At 43.0% G+C, this 10,206-nt stretch overlaps 1 protein-coding gene across 2 annotated transcripts; it reads right to left on the reverse strand.

Annotated features, from left to right (window-relative positions):
* Positions 1-1,693: 1,693 nt before the first annotated feature.
* On the reverse strand, positions 1,694-9,534 carry LOC147046990 (vitellogenin-2-like). Of its 2 annotated transcripts, XM_085928677.1 has the most exons (34): positions 9,495-9,534; positions 9,378-9,398; positions 9,157-9,308; positions 8,821-9,072; positions 8,587-8,748; positions 8,360-8,508; positions 8,129-8,279; positions 7,909-8,066; positions 7,668-7,833; positions 7,457-7,582; positions 7,161-7,379; positions 6,872-7,089; positions 6,700-6,797; positions 6,501-6,625; positions 6,334-6,435; positions 6,126-6,245; positions 5,865-6,051; positions 5,700-5,793; positions 5,407-5,592; positions 5,184-5,328; positions 4,901-5,105; positions 4,351-4,817; positions 4,233-4,277; positions 4,082-4,150; positions 3,793-3,999; positions 3,582-3,724; positions 3,338-3,488; positions 3,128-3,257; positions 2,746-2,929; positions 2,583-2,677; positions 2,409-2,503; positions 2,169-2,334; positions 1,929-2,090; positions 1,694-1,847 (listed from the first exon to the last, which is right to left on the reverse strand). In XM_085928677.1, the coding sequence occupies exons 1-34, from the start codon at positions 9,532-9,534 to the stop codon at positions 1,744-1,746; spliced, it is 5,094 nt and encodes a 1,697-aa protein (XP_085784803.1). In that variant the 3' UTR covers positions 1,694-1,743. The 2 variants fall into 2 exon arrangements, with proteins under 2 accessions (XP_085784803.1, XP_085784802.1); XM_085928676.1 differs by having other exon boundaries at positions 4,901-5,328.
* Positions 9,535-10,206: the final 672 nt, after the last annotated feature.

Here is a 10,206-nt window from a genome sequence, read left to right on the forward strand (position 1 = left end):
ACCATAAGATTTAAAAATAGTTTAATAAATTCAAACAAGCATATAAATCATATCCCTCAGGTCCCTCTAAACTATTTTCAATTTTTGGTGCAAGATATGTCTATCCTTCACAGTGAGGTTTTTTTTTTTTTTTTTTTGCTTTGAGATTTATTAGATTTGCAGTCTGCGATTCAGTACACAATGGTCATTTTTCTTCATGTCTTTACTGTACATAGGTGGCACAGTGTTGCACTGGTTAGCATGTGCATCTTAGAGTTTGGAGGTGGTGGTTTTGATCCCACCCCTGGCCCTTTGTGGATTTTGCATTTTCTCCTCGTGCCTGCGTGGATCTTCTCTGGGTCCTCCGGTTTGCTCCCACTTCACAAAAACATGCCTGGTAGGCCGATTGAGCAATCCAAATTGCCCCAGGTGTGAGTGTTGATGGTTGTTTGTCTCTGAGTGCCCTGCTATTGGCTGGAAACCGGTTCAGGGTGTCCCCTGCCTACTGCCCGATGACGGCTGGGATAGGCTCCGGTACCCTTGAGACCCGCGTAGGGACAGGATGGATGGATGGATGGATGGACAAACACAGTCGCCATGAGCTCGGACATAATGTTAAGGATATCATTCAAGAAAGAATAAAGCCTTGGGCATGTTTCAAAACAGTGTTGGGAAAGTTCATTTTCTACACAAGCTTCTTCAAAGTTTAGTTCACAAATTTTAAAATGAACTTTTTCATTTCATAGTTCATAAATGGACTTTTATGAACTAAGTTCATTGTTGTTACGCTCAGCTGGGGTGGTGAGCCAAAAGTGCAGAGGACCCAGGAGACAAGACACAGAGACTGAGGTTTTAGGGTAAAAACAATATATTTACTTCTCTAACGAAAAGGTGATCCAAGGTGGATAGGAGGGAGGAGACACTGGTTTGACGTGGAGTTGAGCGCTGACCACGGAGGTTAACGTCGAAGCGCTGAGCACTGTCTCTCAGGGGGTTTTGTAGACAGCCTCTGACCAGATGATCTGGAACAGCTTGGTTGATTGAGATGAGCCACACCTGTACTGGGCTGACTGGGGATGAGTGGCACAACAATTGTTCCAAAAATGAAAAGTTCATTCAAAGTTTAGTTCACCAATTTTAAAATGAACTTTTTCATTTCATAGTTCATAAATGGACTTTTATTAACTAAGTTCATTGTTCCAAAAATGAAAAGTTCATTGTTCTTTTCTGCCTCCAATCAAAAAATGAAAAGGTTGCTGCAAGCTGTTAGCTGCTTATTGGCCTTTTCTCATTGTTTTCATCCATTCCATTCACATTAATATCCAGGTGCTGCTATCATTCTACAATCTCAAATTATATAGTTAGGCTTTTTTTAGTTGAAAAAATAATGAAAAATTTTCAGGCTTTTTTAGGGAAAAAAAAGACTTTCTTAGTCAACCAAAATGACCATTTATTTTTTGGAATAAAAATCAAATGATCATGTATGAAGATGGTTTGCAACAGAATTTTACTTTTTTTTTTTTTTTTTTTACCACATAGAGGATGCATCTTAATAACTAGTATGCAATCTGTCCTCTGTAAAATGGGCCATGTGTAGTCTCATTCAGTCAGCCAGGATTGTCTCCAGCTGGATGTCTTGACCGAATAACGTTTGTATTGTTTAAAAACAGCACTTGCACACATCACACAGGTCTGAGGGTTTAAAAGCCTACATTTTATTGTGATTGGGAGTAGTGGTCTTGATGGAAATAAACATTGGACTGATTAAGCACACTGAGGGGTACAACGGCAGGCTATGTGGGCTTCGGTTGTTTCTCTCAGGTCCACGCTCTTTGAGAAAATGCCATCAGCACGGTTCAGACGGGTATCTGCGACAGAATAAAAGTTATCAGCAGTGAAGGCGATTCAGAATTTTAGTACACCATCTTGTGCACATTTTGTAGACTCACCAGCAGGCAGGCAGTGGAAACCAATGGAGACGGTGGTGGTTCTCACCGGCATGCAACCAGCCAGGCAACGCAGAACAGGCTCTACAGAGTAGCACTTAGACTCTTGGCCGTGGACGACCATCTGCTTCTCCAGTTTCACTGACTCAAGCTTCATGTAACACTCTGGAAGAGGTCGGGCATGCAATTGTTAGTCCACGCGTAAGGGGGTCATTGTGGATAAGTCAGACGCAATGGCTTTACCTGAGTTGTCCCGACAGCTCTCGGAAGGCAGAACCCAGGAATGAGCATAGCTGACTGCGTTCTTGGTCAAACGTGTATTAGGTGTGCGGAACTCCTGTCTGATCTCCCCATCGGCTTTTCCGCAGATTCCAGCCGTCTGTCCTCTCATCCAGTCCACAACTCTAACCTAGACAGATGAACAGTGAGAGCAGCGTTAGCTTCCTCGTAGTCTGTCGCTACACTCGACTTTGAACCAATTACCCTCTGGACGTTGACGTCAAAATATACTTCCAGAAGACCTTGACTTTGGGCGCTGAGAGAGATGCCCTCATCGCTCTGTCTGATCTGAATGTCGGCTGAAATAAGCGAAGGTTCGTTAAGCGTTCGCTTGCAATCTCTGAAGGATGGTATCAAGAGGAAGAAGAAGAAGCAAACCTGTTGGATGATGGTATGGCAGTCTACTGACAGGGATTTCTTCTTTGTTAACCCTCACCATGGCAACACGGTCCTTTTGATACAGCTCCACATCACTGTTGAAAAACAAATGAGACTCTTTGACTTTCTGTGTCAGTTTTCGGTGACATGAATATTCCCTTACATATCTGCGATCTTCACAATGAGCATGTTCTGATCGTGTTCTTGGTCTCTCTTCAGCAGAACAATGAATTTAGCCTCGTTGGTGCTATCCTGAGCCAAAACCAGGGGGCAGGAGTGAGGCATCTCTGCCTTGAACTTCCTGTTGTTGAACGTGACCACTGTGTCCTTGATGACTTTGCACTCAGCTGGACAAAATAAAATAAAAATATATAAATAAATATATAGAATAGAATATATAATATAAAAATATATAAATAATGTTAAATAACCAGTTTGGGCTGATTTGTTTTTTTTACATTTCTTTGCAGATTGGTTGATATTAATCAGTAACATCCAGTTCAATTTTTTTTTTCAATTGCAAATGTTGAAGAGAATGGTTTTACCTGCATTGGCCTTGCTGACCATGTAGACGACGCTGTCAACCCAGCTGTCCTGGTACGGCTGCAGCTCTGATGCAGTTTTTCCAATGGGCAGAGAAATTGGGAGAGGCATGTCTTGTTTGTAGATAGTCCTCTGGAAATATAAGAAAGATTGTGATACGGAATCAAAGTGAGAAGGATAAAAGAAAAAAAAAATGCAAAAAAAAAGTTCACCTTTGGTGTTTTGAAGACAATGTTCAGGCTTTGCTCTGAAACAACCGCCACTGTCAGTTTAATCTCATTTGAAGGATTCCTGTTCTTTGTCTGTTCAATTCCAGTCTGCAGAGCGTATCTTGAAATGTACTCAGACACTCTGTACATTATGCTTTAAAAAAAAAAAACAATAACAAAAGACAATCATGTGATTCCACGATAAACAAAAATATCTGAATGATGTAAGCAAGACAGTGACTCTTACTGCTTTGCATAGTATTTCAAGTTGCTTGGAACTTTCTCCCAAGTCAGCTTCATACGGAATGCTGGCTGTTGATCAACAATACCGGCCTCAACTTTGAGCTCAGTCGTGTATTGCTTGCACTCAATACCCCAGGCAATCTTGGCCTAAAAATGGTATAGCCACAATTAGCGCTAGATCAAAGTCATGGATGAATACAATGTTGAACGGTTACCATCAGCTTGTGGTTGCTCAGCTTCACACCATCCGCACAGATTCTCCAGTTGTTCTTCTCAGCCAGGTTGACAAAAATGATCTGCAGTCGGGAAGTTGCTTTGTCGATGTAAGCGGCGATCTGGTATCCTTGGTCCTTGTGGTCGGCTCTCACGGCACGGATGAGGATGGTCACAGATGGGGTGACGCTACGAGAGAGGTACTTCGCCTAAAAAATATATATATATATATATTTTAAGAACGATTTTTCCCAAATGAATGCATGTGACTGGTATTGGAATGTGACACACCTTATTGTAGATGTCCTCAAAACTCTGGGCACTGCTCTTGCTGTCCTGACGAGTTGAAGAGGGCGCATGCTGCAAAGAAGAAAAACAGAAATTTAATCAGATGAAGGGATGTCCTTCATAATTTTTTTTTTTAATGTGCAACAGAAATTACCCTGTGGATGTGGGTCTGGACGAAATTCAAGTTGTACCGATGTCGCTGAAGTGGTGAAATATAAGTTCTTTTTTTTTTTCCAGACTTGATGTGGCGTCTTTAGTATTTTGTGGCTCACCTTTGACTTAGACTTGGACCGAGAGCTGCTGCTGCTGCTGCTGCTGCTGCTGCTGCTACGGCTGCTGCTGCTGCTGCTGCTGCTACTGGATCTGCTGCTGGAGGAGGATTTGCTGGATCTGCTGCTGGAGGATTTTCTAGAGGCTCTCTGCAACCTGGATGTCTTGGAATTGGGGTCAAGAGTGTCAGCCACCTTGCTCGTTCTTCGAGAGGAACTCGAAGAGCTCTTGGATGAGGTAGAATCGCTTGAGCGGCTGGAGACAGAGCTGGAAGAACGGGAGCTGCTGGAGCTGGAGGAAGTACGGTTCTTCCGACCAGGAACAAGGATCTTCTTCAGTTTCAACAGGACATTCCTGTCCTCAAGGGTCTCGTCATCTTGACTCAGTTCAATGACTTTGATGATTTTTTCTGCTGCTTTCTCTCCAACCTGAATCTCAATTTCAACCTTCTCGATTTCTGGTCCAGAAGCTAGAACCAAAGACAGATTTTTTTTTTATATAACCGCCATTTATACTACTATTTATTCCAGTGACTTTATCCATCCCACTTGCCTGGTTTAACCTCAACAAAAGCTGAATGTTTCCCAATGGCATAATACAGTGGAATGTCTCGGATGGAAGCCGCATTGCGAGATTCCATCACAGCGCATGCCTTGATTCCAAAGGTTTCCATTTTTTCACACAGCGTTCTCTCAAAGACCTTAATGAGTTTGTTCGTTTTGCCAGATGGGTCGATGACAAGCTCAGATGACACTGACTGAAACAGCATAACAGAGGGAACAATATTACTTTGCAGAAAGGTTGGGCAACACAGTCGACTGGAACTCAAACTCACCTTGCCATCATTCATAGAGGGCGGCATCCTGGAATACCTGGATGAGCTCTTTGGGGACTGCGGTGAATAGTCGACTGGAATCATTGGTGTTATCTTAGCAGAGGCAAGATCTTCCACATTTCGTGCAACGGCATAAGTGTCAACACTGTGGGGATGCAGAAAATATGAACGACGGAAATTGCAAACATAATGTCACGAGAAGATGCCAGAAAAATGTACGCACAGTACAGATGCAATCTTATTGACTTCTGGAACAGGAAGGAAGTCCAACTTGAAGTTGCCTTTGATCATATCAAGTCTTGCTTCCATTTTTGCTGGGACAATAGTCTGAACTTTGGCTCTTGAAACCACGGCTGCTTGGGCCATTGGTGTATTCACACCCATGACTGCATAAGTATGCACGGAAACACTGCAAGACACAGAAATATATTTAAAAAAAATGATGTTAGTGGCATTCGGTATGGAGTTAAGTTTTTATAGATTGATAAAGAGGTGAACTCAAGCGTATCAGTTCACCTGGGAGTAAATGTAGCCTTCATGCTGATGTCAGATCTAAGAAGTTGGGAAGGATGGAAGTTCTGAGCTAAAGGTGGTGACACAGTGCCTCGGACTGTGGAAAAGAGACAGGGTCAACGATGTCAATTTTCACACCGGTGATATTTAAGCAAAGGTCCAGCTTACATTCAACGGCGGCAGTCATCACAGAAGAAGTATAGAAACTGAGTTCCATTGGCAGACCGACAGTAGTGGGCAGGATGCGACGAACCTCAGCAACCAGCAGTGGCTGAGCATAGTTAAATTTCACACCAGCCAGCACCTGATCCAAAGCCTTCCTTCCGTAAGCCTGAACTTCAGGTCCGGTGACAAGCTGTGGACAAATGATGAGACCAAGACTTGAGGCTTTGTGTTACAACCATCTTTTCACGACATGCAGACACGTACCTCGGTTAACCGATCCATGAATGGTTTGTCAATGTCGGCAAAGGCAATCTCCTGTCCGAAAAACTTCACATGTGCCGAGGCAAGGGGCTTCTTTGAAGCCTGGGCCCTCCATTCTGATATCTGGGGATGGGATGCAGAGACAAAAGCAAACATAAATGGATGCCATGGAGAAGAGAAATACCAAATACAACAGCTCATATGAACTTACAGCCTTGAGAACTCTTTTCATCTTGGTGATCCTATCCATGCTGTCAGGAAGATCTTCGACCTTCAGAAGGGCTTCCTGGATTCCTTCAGTTCTCACTCCAATCTGATAAAGTAAATATTCCACCGGTGAATATTTCTGATGAGAAATGCTTTGATTTGTTATTATACCTCGATGATATCAGCATAAGCTCCTGCCAAATAGGAGCGAGCTTTGGCCAGGATGGACCTTGGCAAAACTGTTGCAGCGTCATTCACATAGAAGGCACTGGCAGCAGCACCGACCATCCAGGGGTCTGCAGAAACAAGATGGGAACCATCAACTGACCAATCTCTGCTTGTCTATATTGATATTTTGCCAAGGTCTTACTGTAATAGCCATCAACAAGGAGAGCTCTGCTATAGCGATAGCTCAATCTGTTAAGTTTGGGGCTGAGGATTCTCACAGCAACATTGCAAGCTGCAGCACTGCAAATGGAAGAAAAGATATCAATGAGTCAACAGTGAAATCAATGAACCGTAATTGTTTCGAAGATACTTACACAGATGCAAAATCGGGAGTGGTGGATCTTCTCATTGCCTTCATGTAAGAGTAGACCAAGCTGGAAACTTGGAGGTTTTCTTCTTTCAAGATTGCGTCGGCAAGCGTAGTCACCAGACCCATGGGCAGTTTGGTCTCAAACAGAACAATGGCGGCGACCATACGGAGCTCTGGGTGAAGAGCTTTATCCATCAACAGCTGAATGGCAACATCCTGGACCTAAAGCACAAAATGTAACAAAATTACTTCCAAGAATTTTAGTTATGGGAATCAGAGCATCAATTTTTCACCATTTTTGGCTCTCTCTTCGCAATATTCCTCATGGCCAGAACACCTTCCACGTGAACTTCCAATGGCAGATTAGCAGCAGCGCTCCCAAAGTTAGGTAAAACCTTCAAGATTGGCTTAAGGCTACTAGGATGTCCTGCATTGCCCAGAACTTTGAGAGTGAGAATGATTTCCTTAACATCCCCCTTGGAAACAGCCTTGGTAGTCCAATCGTGGATAGGCTGTGGAGGAAAATAAAAACATAACGTTCGTGTTACTACTACAACAGATTCACTCGTAAAAGACAAAGCCATCATACCCTGATCAAATCCACCGGGCAAGTCGGGTTCTCTACGCAGTATTTCCAAACCAGGCTGCCATAGCCCAAATCAGCAACTTCTCTCAAAACCGGACTTTCCATAACCTTTTGGTGTTCAGCAAACTCCTAAAGTGAGGTCAATACATGGAAATATATCACAACTTTTCATTCTTTTTTGGGTTTTTTTGGTCGCCATGACAACTTGACTTGCCTGAAGGAGTCTGAGAGCCTCCGTGTCAGCAGTCACCGTGTGCACGGCTGCCACCAAAGACCGAGTTGCTTCAGCAAAGGTAATCTCACCAGCAATGAATTTTTCCTTGATGAACCTCAGTGCAACATGAGTCCCAATGGCGGGGATAGTATTCAGGATCCATTCTCTGAAAGTGAGGAATACCAGCAAAGTTATTATTTGGGTCAAGAGTGAGGTTTTTTTTAATGAAGCTTTCAATTACCTATGAGCCGTACGCGTTTTGAACTGTGACCAGAGAGCCTCGATACTCTCGTACTTGGCCAAACGCAACAGCTGGATGAGTTCGATGAATTTCAAAGGTGCATCTTCATGGACTTTGGCCACATTGTTGCTCACCAGATGGTTCAGAATCTCAACAATCTGTTCACCAAAAAAAGTGAAGTGGTGAAAATGAAAATGCTTTGGAGTAATGATTGAAGTACCTGAGCTTCAGCATTGGTAATCCTCAGAAGCTGAATAGGCGTCTGAAGCAGCTCGCTGCCAAACTCGTACTGCAGGCTACCGCGTTGGAGATATTCGGCTTTGATGGGCTCCACTGGAGATTTCTGGACCTCCACGAATTTCAACCATTGCCTGAGGACCGATACTGTTTATTGAATGATCTCTCTTTTTTTGTCTTTCACCATTTAAAAAAAAAAAAATGGAGCACATACTTAGCCTCCATCTGGGCAGCACCGTTCAGGAAGTTGATGGGAGAGAAGTGAATCAGCTCGACCGAGGACACCTCCAGGATCAGAGCACCTGTTTCTGATGGTTTCATGACATAGTCGTATGCTGCAGTTCCCGTCAGGGCATTTCCTCTCTACGTAAACAAACAACAAAAAGACGTTACCGCTATCGAATATCACAATGTGGGTGACGAGTGACAACCGGCGCCTACCGTTTTACACTCGGGACATTTCTCAGTGTAAGCCGTGCCGATATCCTTGATAATTCTCTCCTGGCAGTGGTTCAGGTCCTTGGTCTTGGTCAAAAAGAAGCGCTCAGCCTTGGCATCCTCGGTGATCACGTAATGGGTCTTGCAAACGCCTTGTACGCTGGGCTATTCCACCACAATCAAAATATACACGTCAGCACAATTTGCAGGGGTTACAATGAAAGCCATTAGTCGTACCTCCTGAAGCTCGTAGACGTTTGTCGTCTTCTTGATGTTCATTTGGAGCATGTTGAGGATTCCCCTCACAATGTTCAGCACCGAGACAGAGACGCCAGCCGGAGCAAAGATTTTTCCTACGACGCCATTAGCATACTCGAACTTGAGCGGTGTCATGAGTTGAGCTGACAGGGCCGAGGTGAGCTTGTTGGCTGGAATGAAAGCATCCTTGGGCCAGATACCGCTGTACTCAAAGAGCTCCGGATCCAGGAGCTACGAGGGAAAGAGAACGAGTTGTCATGACTTGAACATCCATCGGAAAATATCTTTATGCTGTCACATGAATGATCGGCTTACCTTCAGTATGAAATTGTCAGCGCTCAATGCACTGATAAGTACTTTGGTCCTTATTTTGGTTCCTGCACGAGCCAAACCCTCTTCGGGAAGTCCGCCCATAAGAATTGCTTCATATTCGTATCTATATGTCTTTCCAACAGCAAACTCTGGAGCTGCAACAAGACACAGTCAATTTGAGTATGAATCAAAACGGACTTATTTTTCGTAAGGATTTTACTCACCAACTTTGACCTGGTTGGCAGCTGAATGAATAGTAAAAATAGGAATAAAGAGTTATTTGACATTCAAAAAACATCCGAAAATAATGTTCTAATTATCTTAACAGCAAGGAGACATACCCACGAAGGCCACAGCCAAGGCAAGCACGAGCACCCTCATAGCGATGGATGTGACTGATCCATGTCAGATGCTCCTTTATAAAGGCACTTGGCTGTTTTGCACATGGCCAAAAATCAAGTATGATTAACCAGGCATCTCTCTGTCAATGGTGTTATCTTGCCCCGGCCATAGCGGTTAGGTAAACAAGAAATCATAGATGTCACAAATAAAACAAGTCAACCCAACCTGACTTTTTTGCCTTTTGAAGTTAGAATGAAGTGCGGAATGGGCCCGCAACACACATCAGTTGCCATCACTGTGTTTTTAATTCTTTGCTTTAGTTTGACATAATATTCACCTAGAAATGGCAATGAGATAGCTTGAAGCAAGCGCTTTACATTTTTTTTGTGCTTTCTATGTTCATTAACTTCTGCGTGTTGTGACATTTGATGCCACCGTTTTTTTTCTCCTGCAAGTAAAACAATAATTTTCAGAAAAATAACTTTTAAATGTGAAGATTTTAGAAAACTGTTAAGAATTGAGATTTTTCCCACCGTGAATACAATTTATTATTAAAACTTTTAATTATATTTATCATTTTATTTTATTTGTATTTACAATGTAAAACCACACCGATCCAATAATTATAATCGCAACGCTGAGGTCACGTTTGAAGCAAAATTACAGTAAAATAACAAAATGCTCATTACTGTAGTAAAAATATACCGCATC

This window comes from Syngnathus leptorhynchus, chromosome 13 (genome assembly GCF_054491065.1).
Source record: "Syngnathus leptorhynchus isolate UIUO chromosome 13, UIUO_Slep, whole genome shotgun sequence".
In the NCBI taxonomy this organism is placed as follows: Eukaryota; Metazoa; Chordata; class Actinopteri; order Syngnathiformes; family Syngnathidae; genus Syngnathus; species Syngnathus leptorhynchus.